General features: G+C 43.5%; 1 protein-coding gene across 2 annotated transcripts in view; it reads left to right on the top strand.

Annotated features, from left to right (window-relative positions):
* DOCK2 (dedicator of cytokinesis 2) overlaps positions 1-19,398 on the top strand; it is a 407,498-nt gene that overhangs the window by 141,721 nt on the left and 246,379 nt on the right. For both annotated transcript variants that reach the window (XM_027084336.1, XM_027084335.1), the window contains exon 26: positions 11,446-11,594. In XM_027084336.1, coding sequence (XP_026940137.1) covers positions 11,446-11,594 — 149 coding nt within the window. The remainder of the gene's footprint in view (positions 1-11,445; positions 11,595-19,398) is intronic.

Genomic DNA, 19,398 nt, shown 5'->3' with positions numbered 1-19,398 from the left:
GGTCTCTGGACCCTCAATCCAGAGTTCTGCCCACGTCTCCATAACTGCCTTTGGGATCAGATGAAGCCAAGGATGGAAAGATGTTACAAGAACAGCTGCTCAGGGGAAGTGGTGAAGGTGAAGAAACACACGTGCAATTCTCCTCCTGAACACCCTTCTTCCAGCCCCTAGCTGCTGCCATCTGATTTCTTCAAGGACAGCACAGGATAATGAATAGTGAAATAACCCAACACCAGGTAGGTTTCTGATTCTGAGAGTTGCCCTCGGTGTAGGCAGACAGGGCTCTCTCTCTCTGAAATCAGCAAAGACTCGTTCACTCATCTAACACTTCCTAGGATCCTACCGTGTGACAGACATTGTGCTGTGAGCTGCAGGAGACATGACCTGATGGAGATTAGGTATCTCACCCCACGCTCTCACTGTCTTCTGGGAAACAGGGAGCGAGAGGTTTGAAGGTCACGATTGCTATCTGCTAGCCAACTGCAGTGAGACGGATAAGCTCAGGTTATTTAACCAATTGGAGTTGAATAAATGGTTGGTTGAATTTTAAAAAGTGAAGTGAGTGACTAAACTGATGACTAAATCACCGAGTTGATGAATGTTCATTATTATTTAAATCTATGGTTCTAGGACTGCGATTTGTTGTTTGTTTTATTCCCCTGGTACTGTAACCTTCACTAAAACATACAAAACAACCAACCATTAAACAAACCAACCAGCCAGGGTCTTGGAATTCCTACTTATGGCTAGCTTAAGGGAGCTACCAAATTCAAAAGGTGGCTGCCTTCAGTTTTCAGAATCTCAAAGTTGGGAATAATTGTTTGTACTCATGAGCCTGTGAGTGAAGTTGGAACAGTGCTGGCATTGGAGTCTACCGTGAAATCTGGCCTCTGTTGGAGTCACACTAGCTAACTGACCCTACCCTGAGCAAGCTGCTTAGAGTTCCTATTTTCTCATCTGTAAAATGGGGACAATGCCATATACAGAACAGATTTTGGTAAGGGTTAAGTAGTTTCCCAATATCGTGCCCAGAACCCAGCAGGAGTTCAACATATGTTACCTAGCTCTCATACTTGGTATTCCACTCAGCCACTCCCTTTCATTCTCAATGGATTTCTAGACAAATGGTTTCTACCCTTTATTAAAATTTGACTCCTACTGCTGAGAAAACCCTGTTTGAGTATGTGACCACAGATTAGCTCAGAAAGACTGGTTAAATAAAGATTGAAATTCATGGAGCCAGGGAATCATGTGAGTCTCCAGAGGAGACAGGGGCTGGGGTGAAGGGATTAAAGGATCTGTGTAGCATAGTACAAAAGAAAGGCAGTGGGGTCAAGGATGATATGCTCTGGAAGGGTGTGGGTGGTACTTACTGTTATAATAGGTGTCCTAAGTGCTTATAAATGGATTTGAATTTCAGATGTCACTGAATTGGAACAAAATGGGGGCAAAGGATGTAAGACCCAGCTCCTGCCAGTCAAAAAGCTACCTTGACTCATTTCTCCTCTTGCATGAATTTGAAATGGAGCACATTGCTTTGATGAGAATCCTCCTTTAAAGACTGCCCGGATTATCCAGTATAGAGGCCAGCTGGTTCAGCCCCAAGCTTTTCATTGGCTTCTCCTTCCATTAGCCAGGGTTAGGAGATGGATGAGACAATCTTCTAAGGCTGAGCTACACTCCTCTGGTGTGGCATCGTGAATGTAATCATTCTAAGCATTAGGGAACAAATCAAATTTTGGGTCACTGCTCAGTTGGCCATATCTGCACCTTTATATTCCTAAAAGCACTTTCGATGGAGCTAGACTGTGGTTTAATGAGTGTGCTGGTTAGGGAGGAGGTTGGTCACAGTGGCGGTGTAAGTGATCCTGGAAAGTGCAGAGGGGTAACCGAAAGTGGAAGCACCTGTCAGGACACACTGATGATGTGTCATATATAATATAATATCGGACACACTGACTATGCCCTAAGAGCTTGCAGAGGTGTGATAATGGGCCATCTCGGCAGCCACTTCACACTACCAGAGAAACGTTGATGGGAGTCTTTTCACTACTTGCTAGTTGAGGCAGTGAAATGGGCTTCATGACTAGATCCTAACTTGATAAACCCTAAAATGAGTCTGTTATTCTCTCCAGCATTCAAAATGCATATGCTTACACATCTCTATAGTACATTTAAACCCATCAGCAAGTTCGATTCTGCCTCTGAACTGTAACCCAAGTCTGTCCATTTTCCTTTGTCTCTCCTGCTACAAACTAATCAAGTTGTTATCTCCTTTCCCCTTCACTGTTATAGTAAGGAGGCAGGGTAGTTTAGTAGATGTGAAAATGGGCTCTGGGATCACATTTTCTATGTTTAAATCCCAGCTCTGCCACTTACTAGCTGTGTAATCTTAGGCGAGTTACTGAATCTCTCTGAGTTTTAGTTTCCTCATCCATAAAATAGGTACAATGATAGACTTCTTCAAAGAGAGACTGCCTGGTAGAGTAGTAAGGGCTCAATAACCATTAGACTTCTTTTTCCCCTCTATGAAAAGCCTCCTCAGTCTTCTCCTACCTTCCTCTCTAGGCCTACCCCCTACCCTCTATTAAAAATACAAAAGCAAAACATCTTTATCTCCACCCAGTAATCAAGCTCCTTACCATGGGCCACAGGGCCTGATGAGACCTGGCCCCGGCCAAACTCTCATATTATGCTTCCCATTTCCTATAATCTGGCCACACTTATTTCCACGTGATTCCTCCAACATGTTGAGCAGATTTCTACCCCAGGGCCTTCACATGCTGTTTCCTCTGCCTGGAATGGCCTTCCCTGAGATCTTTCTAGGCTGTTCCCTTCTCACCCTCAGGTCTCAGCTCCAGTTCTCCGTCTCAGAAGCCTTCTTAACTGCCCCACATGGAACAGTCTTCCCTGCACCTCCAGACTCTCTTTCCCAGGTTACCCAGTTAATTGTCTTGCTGGGAGCTATTGGCATTTGTTGTAATAGCATCAACTTTCAGGGCTCTTCCCATGTCTCCTGTAATCGTGATCATTTTTGTGTACAAGAGCTCCAGGAGGACTCTCTCTCCCAATAGCCAGCCCCTGCCTTCTCTGGCTGCCCTCAGGCAGCAGGGCCTGCTTTGCCTGGACACTGAGAGCACCTGAAGTGCCCGGGACCACACATCCCCAAGGTCTAAATACTCCAGCTGCTTCACCCCTGTGGCCCACACTGTCCCCAGAGCTCCCCTTCTGTGAGACTTGAAGGCTACCTGGTCTCCTTCCCTTCATGGTCCCACTTCCCTACTCCCCTTCCAGTGTTTTCTGGAACACCTCCTTATTTAATACACCTTCACCCAAACCTCATCTCAGAGTTTGCTTTTGGAAGATCCAACCTAAGACAATTATTATCTTCTTAAATTGTTTCTGATATCCCACTAGAACAGGATATCCATGAGAATAGTGCCTGTTACAATAATTATGTCTATATATCTTTAAGGATATAAATATATGCATATAGACTATCAGAGCTTACAAATTATATTTATAACCAGTGTGACATTTTTGGACATAACCACACTCCCATCACTGTGTAAATTCCAACAATTATACATCAGTCTACTCTTCCTGCCATCACTATGCTTCTGAATGGCAAACACTAACTTGTTATAGGGGTTCGCTTGTAGGTTTAGTGCAATATCATGCTTTGTGTTAAATATAAAGGATATATGGCAAAAGCAATAGCTCAGTTTGGACTTTAAGTTGGTATCTAGTATAAAATTCTGAACGTATGTTTCTTCTTTAGGATTTACTACCTAATTATATTTTCACCCCTGTAAGATACCTGAAGAGAAAGTTTGCAGTTGCTGAGTTCTGAAATCTCTAAATAGGCTATGTTTGTTGAGCTGGGGAGACATATTCTGGCCCTCAGGGTTCGTAAAGTGGAGATGTATGTCATGGCTGAGGCAGGCTGGAGGGGGAGTGAGGAGTGATTCTGACATTGTAGTTAGGCGTGTTTCTGGGAAGGTAAGGAGAGTGAATCACGAGGAGCTGCTGAAGAATGCGCGGGGGCACAACAGTGGTAGGGTTGTAAAAGGCTTGTAACCTGATCTGGAGTATGAAGTTTGTGGGTAGTTACTGATTTCCCAGTGGGTGGAATTACTTTCCTTCATGAGGCGCTGGCTGGAGGAAGGCGGTTGTGAGAACAAACTGCTATCAGATTAGAGCTGTGTGTGGCGGTCCTCCTTCGTGGCTAGCTGATGGAACCAAGTGGCCTCTGGCATCTGCAGATGCTCCCCCTACCAAACAGAAGGAAAGCGGCCGAACAGAGCAGCGCTGGCCCTGCTCAGCTCCAGGAGGGTTGCGCGGAGCTGAATTCGCCTTTCAGTCGATAGGAACTTGACCAAAGCAGAACGACTTTCACTTTAAAGCCTGTGAAAAATCGAACAAGATTGAGGAGTCCATTAACCCATGCTGGTGATAACATAAGGGGCTGGCTGTGAGTGGAGTGAAATTCCAAGCGAAGGCTGCCACAGGCAGGCTTAGAAATGGGGTAACCACGCTGAGGACATGACTGAGGCCCTGATACACACACCTTGTGGGTTTAACCTTTCTCCCCACAGTAAGAGAGGGATTCCCAAACGTTCTCAAGTGTCTGAGTTCTGCTGGTGGAGCCAGGATGTACCTGGGATGGAAGATCAGCAGACATTTCCCTAGTGGGGCCATAAGGTGCCAGTCTCGTCTTCATATGTTTCATGAGTGATTCTTTTGGCTCTACCTCCCTTCACCTCAGCTCCAGGGAGGAGAGGCAATGCCTTCTTTCTATGGGCATTGCTTTGTATCCAGAGTCCTCTGCAGACCCTCCCTCAGTTCTGGGATGAGGTGCATGCAGATTACTGTAGGACTGGTACTGAACTGGTACCTCTCAAAAAACCACGGGGGATGATGGTGTACACCAACTACTGGAGACGGTTTGGATTTAGAATGTGGAGCAGTTACACCTTTTGTCCTCAGCTTTGGACCTCAGCTTCATTTCTGGGATGTTAATGAGAACCTTACTGTTCGTCCTGTTACATAGACGATAGCCATGTAATGTGGGAAATGGAATGAATAGATGAAATTCTAGTCTGGATACTACAGGAGCACAGAACGGGGTCACCCAAGTCAGAGTTGGGGTGTCAGGAACATTGTCCTAGGGGATTTGGCAACTAAGGTAAGACCTAGGAGGCAGGGAGGAGTTAGTCAGGTGAAGATGGGTGGGATAAGTACATTCTGGGCAAAGAAAATAGCATGCAAAAACTCAGAAGCAGGAGAGGAGAGGCTATGGTGGAGTGATGCAGGAGGTGGAGGGTGGAGAGGTAAGGAAGGGCCTGCCCACTAAGGGCCTTCAGCTATGCCAGAGCCGCGGTCAGACTCACCCCTGGGAGACTACTGAAGCCCTTCAAGGAGGGAAGTCCCGTGGTCAGGTTTGGGTTTGGGGAAATTTCCTGCTGCTGAGATTGGAAGTGGGAGATCAGTTTGGGAAACTTGGAACAGAGGATGCAGGAAGTTGGCTTGGGGGTGAGATGGGTTTGACTTCCTGATGGAGAAGATGTTGGGGATAGAGAGAGGGAGAAATCAAGTCTGCTTGGCTGACTGTGTGCCCGAGGGTGTCTTTGCTCAGAGTGAGCAAAGAAGGAGCAGGTTTGTGGGGAAGACAGCAAGTTCAGGTGTAGTTCTTAGGAGTGTTTTCCTCTGGGGCTGCAGTTATGGCTGAGATCACAGATATATCTGTGGCCTGATGCACCTCAAGATGGTTTTCCAACGTGGACAAAGGATACATTTTGATCTTTCCATGGAGCTGATACTGGGGAGAAGGAGGTGACGAAAAGGACCATCTTATTTGAAGTATACCTGAGTCGTGAAATTATTGCAAAAGCATATCACACTTCAAGAGAGCTGTGAATCCAGGCAGTGGCATCTTCTGCCATAGGATAAAAGTTTCTCTGAAAAGGAAGACTCCAGAGCCCAGAAACACTGCATTTTCCTCTCTGCAGGTCGCTTTGACAAAAGAAAACTCCTTTCTATGGAAACACAGAGTTGAGTAGCTCTGCGGGTTCCTAAGTTCCTGGTCTGAATTACAGTTTGGACTTGTCATCGCTTGTTGGCCGATCTCCAGGCTTTGTGGGGCTCAGTTACCCAGGCTCTGTTTGCAGGTCTCTCACGCTCATTGCCTCTACCTATAAAGATTGATTTAAGGCTCTGCAATATTTATCTTTTAACCGTTTCTGTTTGTTTGCTTGACATTCAAGCCACAGTTTAGAAATGCTGCTTCCTGAAGCTTTACAGACTAATGTAATTTCACAGCTCCAATTACAAATGAGAAAAATTATTTCATTTCAAAACAGAGGAGCCAGACGTTTCTGAGAAATCATGGATAACGAGAAGACAGAGTACTTTCTGCAAAACAGGCTATGTTATTAATGGCTTCCTCAGCTCAAATCCCTCTGACTCTCAGCACGAAGAGCCCTCGTCCTGTGGGGATGCTGGTTTTGATCACCTGTAAAGTCGGTGACTTTCAGATTGATAAACCACGGCTTCTGCTGCGGCCTGGTCTGTAGCTCCCGTGACCTCAGTGGTCTGTAAACAATGCAGACATGTCCACTGTCTTTCCACCTAGCAAATACATCCTTCCTCCTGCCACTTCCTTTGGACCTCTGTTTTATGGATCATAGAGTTTTGGATGGGGATTTAATAATCATTCCGTTTAACCTTTCATCTGATACTTTGAATACCTCTTCATTATCCCTGCCCAGAGACAGCTACCTACTGCTTAAATATTTCTAGGGATGGAGAACTCACTATTAGACTTTTCCATGAGAATCTACTAATTTAGCTCAATTTTAAGTAGAATGTAAAGTCCGGTGACTTTTCAAGGAGATCTTCATTAATATCTAAAATCTTCCAACGGGCCTTTTCCCTTGCACCCACGTCTTTGTAATAAGATCTAACTGAAGTATCTCAACTAGAACACCAACAGAATGAGCTTTTTAGGAAAAACCTGGCCTTTACTATTCTATAGCTCTGTTATATGGCCACTGACAGGTTGCCACTCCCAGGAGGTAGAGGCACCAGGGTTTTTCTTGTCTACTTAAGTCTGCCTCTTATCTCTGTTGGCTCTGCTGCTGTGATGGGCAAGCAGCCCCTGGTTACATTCCTTCCCATCCCAGAATAGTGACTGGCACTTAGGGAGCCTTCAATAAATGTAGTAGACCGACTGACTAAATGAATGAATGAGTTAATTAACTGCCTCAGTAGATGAACCCTTTGTCTACCTTTACACACCTCCTCTCTGCAGGTCCTGGTGATCCCATTTACAGATGGAGAGGTTTTAAGTGATTTTTAATCTTGGATCACAAAAGCCTATTGCTCTAGGCTTTAAAACATTGTCTTACTATGCTTTAAACTCAAGACCAACTTTCTTTAAGGTCTTATCAAATCTTTAGCTTCAACAGAGAACAAGAATGTTGTATCAGAGGCTAGGAGTCTAGCGGGGTAGAACCCAGCACTTTTATTCTCATTTGCCATTACCTGGACTACTGCAGTGGCATATACACTGGTCTCTGTCTGCTCTGTGGTCTTTTCTTCCTGCAGCTGCCCTACATGCTACAATGACATGAATCACCTTAAAAAAACATCTTTTGAAGACTCCCTTTGCCCAGAGAACTATGGAAGAACAAGATTTTTGTTGTGTTTTAAATTTCCTTTATTAGAATCTTTTTAATTTTACTAGCAAAAATTAACTTTTCAGAGAGGAAGACTTTATAATTCTTACCTAACTTAAGTGAAGGCACAGTTCTTATCTTCTGATGGGGTTTAATTATGACAACATCAGTGAAGGGAGTTAAGTTTCATGAAGTTGGTGAGGTCATTCATCTCCCAAAGACAAAGAGTTTACAACTTCAAATGAACTCACCTAGTTTTTCCTACAACAAGCATTTTTATACATACAGTTTCCTCTAACAAACAAAAAGTTTCAAAGTTACAAGTTAACATCTTTTAGAAGATAACTTTTAAAACAAACTTCTGCATGAAATTTGCAGGAAATTTCTTTACCCCTTTTAATAAACAGACCTGGACAAAATTTCAACGGACTAAGTATAGATTTAACTTAAATGTTATGGTAATTGGTATGTAAATATTATCCAGTCTTTTTTCTTCTCTCTCTAAACAAAGGGTAATGGCTAACTCAGCACCTTGTATTCTCAGAAGTCCTTAGGCCAACCATTTCTTGAGTCCAAACAAAGTACCATTAATCCGTGGCCCATGATTCCATCTATAACATTAAGCAAAGCTGAATCAAAATTTTTGTTGCCTGTAATTTTCTGTTTCCATAGAACTATAATCTTACACCACCCATTGCATTTAAGAATTTTCCTTTTCAATGTTATCTCCTGTTATTCTACTTCCAAGAGACTATTCTACTTACCCAGGTCCATGTACTCTATTTTTATTTTTATTAAAATTTTATTTTATTTTATTTTATTATTGAAGTGTAGTTGATTTACAATGTTGTGTTCATTTCTGCTGTACAGCAGAGCGACTCAGTTATACACATATATACATTCTATTTTTAATATATTCTTTTCTATTATGGTGTATCACAAGATATTGAATATAGTTTCCTGGGCTGTACAGTAGGACCTTGTTGTTTATCCATCCTATATATAATTGTTTACCTCTGCTAATCCCAAACTCCCACCCCATCCCTCCCCCACCCTCCTCCCCCTTGGCAACAACAAGTCTGTTCTCCATGTCTGTGAGTCTGTTTCTGTTTCATAGTTAGGTTCATCTGTGCCATATTTTAGATTCCACATATAAGTGATATCATGTGGTATTTGTCTTTCTCTTTCTGACTTACTTCACTTAGTATGATAATCTCTAGTTGCATCTATGTTGCTGCAAATGGCATTATTTTATTCTTTTTTATGGCTGAGTAATATTCCACCATTGTATACGTTGCTACATCTTGGTCCATGAACTCTAAATCACTCTCTGTTCTCTAAATCCCCACTCTCCTGATGGCAATATTATTTACTCATCAGTGACCATCTCAAATGATACCTCTTCCATTCACTCCATCAAGATTTACTGAGTAGCTACCATGATCCAGGTACTGTGTTGGGCATCTGAGATTTAGTCTGGCTGTCATGAAGCTTACACTTTGGTTGGATGAATGGACATTAATTATACTAATTAGAATTTAATTACAAACTGACATTAGTGCTCTGAGACAAGGGACGCAATTCTATCAGAGCCTATAAAGTCTTCTATGAACCTTCCAACCATAGATCATTTCTCTCTTCTGAAGCCCTCATGGTATTTTATGACTCTACAAGTCTGAATTCTTTGGTTGTGAGTGACATACACCTAGTCTGATAAATTTAACCGAAAATAAATGTATTTGGATGATAGGGAGCAGTTTAAGAATCAGAGGAAAAGCTGGGGAACCAGTCTTCAGAAAGGGGAGATTCAGAATAGCCCTGAGAGAGGAAGCAGCGAGCCTCCCCAGGGCACTTCTGTGCAGACAGATGAGCTCCAGGAAAGATACTACCCTTTGTCTAGTGATGATGAGCACAGGCTCTGCAGTCAGACTGGATCCACCACTTACTAGCTCTGTACACTTGGGCATGTCCCTTTGTTTCCTCATCAGCAAAACGGGAGAAATAACAGTATCTACCTCCTAGACTCATTGGGAAGATTGAAGTAGTTCATGCAAGAAACTTCAAACAGTGCCTGGCACATTGTAAGCGCTCAATATGTTAGCAATGTCAGCAGTAACTGTTATTAAAGTTCCCTTAAGGTGCAGATCAAGAGGTTATCCTAATTAGGGTCAGGTACCCAACCCTGGTCCAGAGGAGGGCAGGGAGCCTTATGACAGTATCCCTAGGTTTATATCCCATAGCAGGGTGGCTCACCAGGGTGAAACCAGGGTGCTGTGCCAGAGCAGGTATAGATGCTAGGCTGACAGAACAAGAGCTGATGTCTGATTCTTCCCACCGGTATCTTATTCTGTCTTCTGCCATTGCCCTTTGTTCTGTTGCTGATCACCTCTGTCGTATTTTAAATATCTACTGGGTGAGAACCATATATTATCTCTGTACTTCCAGAAATACAGTGCCTTCCACATCAAAGATGTTCAGCACCTACTTGTTGTATTGTATTAAAATAAAATTGGCATATATGATTCACATGTCAGCTCTAGAAGCATCTAGGTAGGGATGGCTTGAAATTTGGGGGGATTTTTTTGATCTCTCAAGGTTTGCCATTTTTAATAGAAATATAGAAAGAATGCTGTGTAGGATTTCAGAAACTTCCGGGTATTTCCTGAGACAGCAAAGCCAAGAGAGTTACCCATCTTTGCAAAGATTTTAATTTATTTAATATGAAAGTCATGGTGTATAAGGGTGCAAGTGAAAAGTTGTTCATTTTTGTACTGTTTATGCCAGTGAAAAATGTCCATCAATAGGGGTATGACTAAATGAACAAATATGTCCATAATAGAGAATACTATAAAACAGCTATAAATAATTAACGTTGATCCTTCTATGTAATAACATAGAAGGTGCTCCAAAAAATATCGGTGAATGAAAACAATCAAGGTACAGAACAATATGTGCAGTATAGTCCCCTTTTATAAAAAGGCAACAAAACCAAAATGACACTAAATGTTCTTGTACTGATAACGTACATATGTAAAACATATAAGAAGATCTTGAAAGATGATCATCACAGTGCGATATGTTTTACTTAAATGAAAAGCCAAATCAAAATGATACTACATATTTTATACTGTTATACAAACGCACATACATACATTTTTATATGCACATACACATACATCTATATAGAATAGAATAACTGGTTGGTTGCCTCTAGGGAGTAGGGGTTGTGGGAGGGGCCAGAACTGTGAATAATGTTCTAAGGAAATCTTACCCTAATTTTTAAAAAAATTTATTTATTTTTGGCTGCACTGGGTCTTTGTTGCTGCGCGTGGGCTTTCTCTAGTTGTGGCAAGTGGGGGCTACTCTTGGTTGTGGTGCACGGGCTTCTCATTGCGGTGGCTTCTCTTGTTGCGGAGCACGGGCTCTAGGCGTGCGGACCTCAGCAGTTGTGGCACGTGGGCTCAGTAGTTGTGGCTCACGGGCTCTAGAGCGCGGGCTCAGTCGTTGTGGCGCACGGGCTTAGTTGCTCTGCGGCATGTGGGATCTTCCCGGCCCAGGGCTTGAACCCGTGTCCCCTGCATTGGCAGGTGGACTCTTAACCACTGCACCACCAGGGAAGACCCTTAACCTAATTTTTAATATTTGCATTTTTTACAAGAAGAAGATATTCATGAATTATTTATTTAATGAAATGTTATCTAAAAAATAAAGAAAAGAAGCTAAAAAACGAGGAAGCTCAGATGCCTCTGAACTGCCTTCATTCCAGAATGCCGGGACATCTTGCTTCCTGTCATCACCAAGGAACTGAAGGAGCTGCTGGAGCAGAAGGATGAGATGCAGCACCAGGTCCAGGAGAAGAAGTACTGTGTCGAGTTACTCAACAGCATTTTGGAGGTCCTCAGCTGTCAGGATGCGGTGAGTCATCGTGATGTTGTAGACGTCCTGGACTCAGACTAGGGCTGAGTTAAGTTCTAAAACATTGATGCTGATGAATAGCATTCGAAGTCTAAAGATCAAAAGTCAATGGCTTTCTCAGTGGGCCTACTTTTCCAGTGACTAATTCCCTGGCTGTGAAAGACAGCTTGGGGACTAGAGTTAAGCATGTAGCATTTTGTCACCATATTTCTTGTTGGACAGGCTTTCTCAGGGTGTAGGTATGGACATACTGCAGACTTTTTAGATTGCCTGTCCATTTACTAAAGCCCTGGTTTGCAGGGATGAGGGTAGGAAAGTTTTTCTATGTCTACATAGCCAAGAAAACCCCACTTACCTGCTTTCTTGGCTGATTTTCCTTGGTTTTGTTTCTCCAGTTACCTTCTGCAGTGGTGAAACGGTTAAGACTCTTTCTGGATGAGCAGACTGCTCATGCCTAGACCCTTGAGATAGGTTGAGGCGTTAAGTGATGATAGAGAGATGGCTGTGGCAGGGAAGCCAACGTAATATTGGTCAACATCATTCAGAGACTAGGTAGGAATGAGACCAAAAGGAAAGTCTCAGTGGGAGTAAGTAGAGGGCTTCCAAAGGGCAGAGTCTGCAGAAGATAATGAGGGAGACGGAGTGGTGATAATGGTAAAGACTGAGAGGCAGTGATTAAACACAGGACTACAATTCTTGAGACTTGGAAGACAGAGATAAACGTTCTTGATTTGACTCAGGTTCCTTTTGCAGCCTTACCTTGTCCTTGAATAATGTCCAGGAATATCTGTCCTTATGTGGGCTGGTTTCAGAGGACTGGGTAGACCCAAACAACCAATAAATCTTTTCTAAGTATTTGTGTGACCATTCTCTCCATCCCCTCTCCTCCCTAGAAAATCCTCACAGAAGGGCTTTCTGGATGAACGGTGTCTATGACTGACTGTATTAGAAAACTCTGCAAAACAATATTTTTTTCTGCTCATATCCCACAGTCAACCATTATTATCAGTTTCCCTTGTATGTCTCTCTCCTGTCTTGTCCTTTCCACTCTTACCATCCTAATTTTTTCTTATCTCATTTCTAGGTAAATGAGATACATAGCTAGCTTCATTTGTTCATTCATTCATTCATTTGTACATATGATGTACCAAGTATGTGCCAGGCATTGGATACACAAAGGCATGTATTTTTTCTTAAGAAAATACTTATAAACATATAAATAAGCAATTGCAATATAATATAATGACTAAAATCTAGATGCATACTAGGGGTACTGGAACTACAAAAAGACTGTGTGTGTGTGTATGTGTGTGTGTGTGTGTAAGCATTTTTGTCAAGGAAGCCTTCACAAGAGAAGTGAAGCTTCAGCTGGGTGTTCGAGAGTGAATAGTTAATGATCACAACTGCTACTTAATTTGCTGTTTTCTAGACATTGTGCTAAATGCAATCCAAGCCTTCTTTCTGCTCACCCTGATCACTGCTAAGGATTACCATTCCCATTTTATAGATGAAAACCTGAAATTCACAGACTTAAAAGTTCAAGGCCAAACAGCAAATAAATTGTAGGGTGAAAATCGAAACCCAGGTTGGTCCAACTCCAAAGTCTGCATAATCGTAGGCACTGGGTATATAAAAGCATGGCCTTTTCCCTCTCATTTTTTCCTATCCTCATCCTTTTCTGGGGGAGAGGGAGTATAATGCCCAAAGCTTGGATATCTAAAATTCACTCTGTGAGAATGTCATGGTGATGGTGTTATTTTCATAAGCATGTTCACTAGCCAGCTGTTGAACTGGTTCCACTCTTTGTTATTCTATCTTTAAAAAAAATTTAAGGGAATGTTTGATCTTACTCTCACAGTGTAAAAACATGATGGTTGGCCTATTATTTCTCCAGAAACTTCCCAAAGAATGTTGCCTCTTCTTGTTGAAAAGAATTTACAGTGTTTCTTACATTTTAGTAGTGCTCACGTCCGTTTTCATGGGGAAAAAAATCCTAGATGCTTGGGACTACACTAGTGGACCCTGGTTTGAGGAACAGACTTCTAATGTGTTCTGCCAATTTCCTAATTTGGGTAGAGGGATGGCCCCAGTACACAGTTTATTTGTTAAGCAGCGATGCTAGGCTCTGCCTGTCCCATGGGAGTGGCCCCCTAGAATTCTATCCTGGCAGGTTGTCATCACTTTGCACATTGGGTGACACCAGACACTGGTGAGAAGAGGCTGCTCTCTCACACACCCTGAATACTTGGGACTTCAAAGCCAAGAAGCCAAGGCTCTGAGCTCCCCTTGGTGGTTTGTGGCAGCTGGACTTGAGGCGTGTGGGTGGTGCGGTGTCACTCCTCACTGCCTCCGAGTGCACTGCTTTTATAGTGACTTCTGAACGTGGGGACTAGCCCGCCTCTTTCCCAGGATGAGCAACTGTCTTTGCTGATGAGTTGTTAAATACTGTTATTACCGTTGGGTTTGGTACAATGTTGGTACAGTGTGTGAGCTTCACATCTAACTTCTCCAGCTCATGAAGATGGAGATCTCTCCTCTTCTCAAAAGCTTTTTCTTTCGCGAAGAAGATTCATTCAGCAACCACTATAACTTTGAGTTAAACCAGAAATCAGAAGTTGCAAAGTATCTAATCTAAATCTCTCTTATTCTAGTATATGGCAACTGTCAACTCTGCCTACACATTACATCACCCAAGGAGCCTTTTTAAAAGTAGCTGTTGCTAAGTTCCAGTCCTAGTTGTTGTGATTTAGTTGCCTGGGGTTGGCCAGAGCATCGCAATAACATGTTCACCAGGTGATGATAATAGGCAGCCAGGGTGGAGGACCACAGTTCTAGTGCAAAAGGTCTTAAACATGATAGTACATCCCAGTGACCTGGAGGAGCTGTTAAAACAGGTTTCCGATCATTAGGTTTGGAGGATGGGGCCTGATCATTTATTTATTTATGTATTTATATTTTTAAAAATATTTATTTATTTAGGCTACACCGGGTCTTATCTGCGGCACGTGGGATATTTGTTGCAGCATGTTTAGTTGCAGCATGTGGGCCTCTTAGTTGTGGCATGAGGACTCTTAGTTGCGGCATGCGTGTGGGATCTAGTTCCCCAACTAGAGATCTAACCCGGGCCCCCTGTATTGGGAGCACAGAGTCTTACCCTCGGGACCACCAGGGAAGTCCCCTGATCATTTATTTTTCTAACAAGTTCCCAGATGATGTGGATACTGCTGGTCCAGGGATACACTTTAAGAACCACTACTCTAATGTGACCTAATTTTTTTTTATCTTCAGTATTCACTGGAAATGGAAGAACAGTTGGGCTCATCCTCAGTTCTTTACCTTCTTAATTGAAGGGCCCTTTCCAGTCTATAAAACTTTGCATCTTCCAATGTGGCATTTAATAAACCATAAAACGGCAGAGTCTTCAAACACATTCATTTGTACTCATCAATTCATTTTTATGCAGTAGTGGGGACATCGCCTGTACAAAGATCTGACTTTGAAAATCCAAACCATCAGGTGTGCTGTTGGTTTCTTCAGGCACTAACTCTTCAAAATTGGAAATTTCAGAGAAAAATTCAAAAGACTCCCAGGGTAAATTCCTGGATTTTTCTTCTGGTTGGTTGGATCCTCCCTGTTGATAACAACATAGCCATCTCTTTTTTTTACTGACTTTTTCTTGGCACCATGGGATAGTTGATCTCTCCAGCCCAAGAATGGACTATACCTACCGGAACCATTGCCCAAGAGCAGAACCACGTGTAGAAATTTAGCAATTACAGTGCAGTATGCCAAGCTTCCTTCTGGGGGGCATTGTGTGTTTGGGGGTTGGGAAAGAATGTTTGTCTTCAATAGATTGTCATCGTTTGGGTAATTACAGCCCAGCACAGCAGGCCTGGCATGTGGAAGCTATGTTTTCCTGTTATTACCGTATTCATGGTAACCCTGGGTGGCATATGACTCAGGGAGGGATGTCCACCTAAGCCTGGATGTTGATATTTTTGTAATGATAGTGTTAAATCCCCTCACTCAGCTTGATTGCTGTTGCACTTAACATAGGAAAGGGACAGGCTCAGGTGTAGGATGAAAGGCCTTCTGCCTGTATTAACTCCTCTTCTCCCCCTCACCGAGAGCAAGTTTAATTGTCAACTTAGGTTACTTTGAAAGGTGGTTTCACACTGGCTTTGTTCTGTGCCTTGCTGGCCGCCAAGTAACTCATAAAATTTAATTTTGCGCCAGACCCGGAGAGAGTTGGCTTTCCCCCGCTCTTGAAGCAGGCTTTTTGTTTCTATGTTTCATTCCTCTGACACAGACGGGAGAGTCGTCATGTTGAACCCTGCTTAGCAATCACAGAGTGGGTAAAGGTGACTCCTGGCTCTGAAGAGAAGTTGGTGTTGGTTGTATCTGCATCACGAAGGCAGAGAATGCACAGAATCAGCTTAAAAAATAAACCTCTGAGCCCATTGACTAGACCTGAGGGGTTTTGCCGAGGCCCTCTGTTAGTCATGATTAGTTTGGGGTTTCTGGTGTTTTTATTCATCAGCTTAGACACTGATGGAGAGGGCTTTTGCTCATGCTTTTTCTCTTGCTTGAAATTTCCTTTCCAGTTCCTGTTCTTTTTATGCAAGTAAAATCCTAAACTCCTTTTAGGTTCAGCTCAGGTAATAGTTCCTTTCTGAAATCTCACTTCTGTGTCCTCTCCACACACACCCCTCCCGCACCTGCCAACCTCAAGGCAGGTTTAAGGGCTTCCTTCCTTCCTGTTCATAACTATGTGTTCAGACTGATATCACAGCACTAATTGCTTTGTGTTACACTTTCCTGTGTGTGTCCCATGCCAGGCTTTGCGCACAGAAGCTCAGAGAGCAAGCCTCCCTCCCCCAGCTTCACAGAGCTTACACTTTCAGCCTTCCCTCTTGCCAATTCCACTTTTACTCTCCAACTCCTGCTCCATTAAAATTCTTTCAGTCCCTCAGGGGCCACACTCTCTCTCTTCTGGGCTGCTGTGTGTGCTGTTTGCTCTTGTCGGAATGCATCACCTCCTCTCTTTGCCTCGCTAAATGTTCAGAAGTCAGATGAAATGTCACTCTCCCCAGGAAGCTTTCTCTAACCCTCCTCCATACCCCTCTCCTGTGGCCCATAGAGCTTATGCCTGCTCTGTCATAGCACCTGGGTTATCATCCTGTGTGGACCCATCTGCCTGTGTAATTGGGAGTGCCCTACCCTAGACTGCCCTGCCCTGCCGCTCTCCCCTTCCCCATTGCCCAACCCGCACAATGCCTATCTGTTGAAAGAACGGATAAGTGAATGAATAGGACTCGTCCCAATCAATGGCAGAGACTGATTTCTCCCTTGGGTCTTCCACTCTGAGTGCTAGGAGGGTATGCTCCTAACTCTTTTTGTCTTCCTTGGGTGTCAGGTGCAGGGGTTGAATTAATCACACTCAGTTTATGACACTTTATCCTCATTGGTCTGTGCAAGGCCCTCTCTTGTTTCGTGTGTGTGTGTGTGTGTGTGTGTGTGTGTGTTTCTTACCTTTATCCCTGTCTCCTGCTTCCATTCCCCTACTTCCCTTACCTGCTATGGGCGATTTGCCTACTGTGTTGAATACACATGTGTGAGTTTGGGTGCATGTATTTTAAAACACACAAACACATACACTCACCCTCATGTCTCTTCCTTACAGAGGAGTAGACATTGACTGCAGAAGGCCATTAGCGTCTTCAGTTCTGTTAGGGTCCCCATGGGTGGGGAAGGGACTGAGGCGTGCACCGGGAGTAGTCTGCTTAGAGGGTGTTCTCCGTCTAGCGCCACCCCTGACCTAACCGTGTGTGATAGAAGCAGACCCTGCCAATCTGTGCTTGGGTGTCTTCCTCTGAAATTCTAGGCTCTCTGAGAATCCCAGGCAGCCTGCATGATGCAGGCTTGAAGAGAGGCTGATGCTGCCTCTTTGCATTATCATTTAGTTTCCAGGATCAATACCACACTGCAAAAACAGCAGGGTTTTCTTCTAACCTATCTGCTCCCTTGTATATTATATAAAAGGTAGGGAGACAAGGCTCGCTGAAATTCTTTTGTCTGTGGTGCATTCCAAACAGAGGACAGCCAAGTAAGTCCTAAACTTAAAGTTGAAATAGATGAGAATGCTGCACCTTCTGCTGTGTTCAGGGCCATTTCTTTTACCCGTTGCTCTTCCTCTGCAACCGTGGTGTTCGACGTGCCCTTCCTAGGCCAGTGGAATGACATTACGATGTCATGGACGGTGACATACAGGATACTTTCTCTCCTGGCACCTTGTAGCCTGCAGAGCGCTTTCTCATACATCACAGTTGTTTGTTTCTGGCCACCACATGGCAAGATTAGCCTTATTAGCCCCATTTTACTGGTGAGGAAGCCGAGCCTCAGAGAGAGACTTGGTGACATTCCTAACTAAGGTCAGAGAATTAGTAAAAGGCTGAGCCTGCAGGGAATCACCTCATCTCACTCTGAAGCCAGCCTTTCACACACCACGGTGCCTTCCATTACTTCATTTATACTCTGCCATGTAAGAGCTCTTTGCCAGCATTATTTCCCTGGTGGAGGTAAGAGCACAAGCTTTGGAGTTAGGCTACACTCATGTATCCATCCCACAAATAACGTAGAAAGCACCATGTGTACTACACTACATGCTAGAGCTATAGGGCTGAGCAGAGCTGGGGTGCGTCCTAGCTCTGCTTCTTATTAGCTGGGGAACCTTGGGAAGTCATATAATCTCTTGGAAAAAGGTGGTTGTTCTTTCTCTGGGTGTGTCAGGATTACAGTAAACAAGAACATCTGTGAAAGCATGCAGCCCTGTATTTGGCATATAATCTGTACCCGATACATGTGGTTTTGCCTCTTCCTTCACTATTCCCCTTCCCTCCTATGCTCCTTCCACTGTTCCAGGCGGCTTCTGAAACATCCTTGTAATTCTTTTAAGAACAGTTAAGGGCCAAGTGGTCTCCTGGAAGAATGGCAGACAGGTTCTGAGCCTGGGGAGGACTTGGTACCCCGTTAGCCCTGGCGGCAGCCAGATGCTTTGGAGGCGTCATGGGAGGCTTGCCGAGAAGCAGCAGATACTGCTGCTGGAGCAGTGCCATCGCCTGCAGGGCATCTGGACCTCGTAAGGTTTCCTGGACGGACTGGAGGAAAGTGTCATCCTGCTGTTTCAGGGGCTCTTTGGGTTATTCCGGTACTCGGGGGCTCAGGATAACCGCTGTATAATGGGGTGGTGTGCTGGAGCTGGCTCATCCCAGCTCATGAGAACCAAGTTTTAAATGTTTAGGAATTTTGTGAGTTATTTGTTAGGTAACAGCCATTATTAAAATTTTATATAGATATCTATAACTAATAAACTATATTGAAATCAAAGGTAATAAATACATAGTCAAAAGTACCACTTCCTAATTATCTTACCATATTTTATTCTTATCTGTGTGCTTGAGGTTATTTACATTGTTGTGTCTGTATGGTAGAAATACATACAGATATTTAATATTATAGATATTAATATTTAATGCTCTGCTGCAGCCCGTTTCTTCCCAGTTGTGCTCAGTGATGTCACAGTGGTAGCTTGAAATCAACCATGAAGGAAGTACTCTTACCAGAAAATTGACAAACACTTAATATCCAGACTTGTATTTTTTTTCCTTCCTGGAGAGACAGTTGATAAACATTTACCAGCACACCACTGTCTGGGACTCAAAGGAATTGCCCCAAATGAGAAAAACCCACAGGCACAGGGGAGCTGCCTGTGCACTTCCGTTCTCCCCAGTGACCCTGGATCTGC

The sequence above is a fragment of the Aethalodelphis obliquidens genome, unplaced genomic scaffold (genome assembly GCF_003676395.1).
Source record: "Aethalodelphis obliquidens isolate GAN/ISIS:26980383/991018 unplaced genomic scaffold, ASM367639v1 scaffold52, whole genome shotgun sequence".
In the NCBI taxonomy this organism is placed as follows: Eukaryota; Metazoa; Chordata; class Mammalia; order Artiodactyla; family Delphinidae; genus Aethalodelphis; species Aethalodelphis obliquidens.
The sequence above is the reverse complement of the archived record's forward strand: the minus strand, read 5'-3'. Positions and strand labels throughout refer to the sequence as shown.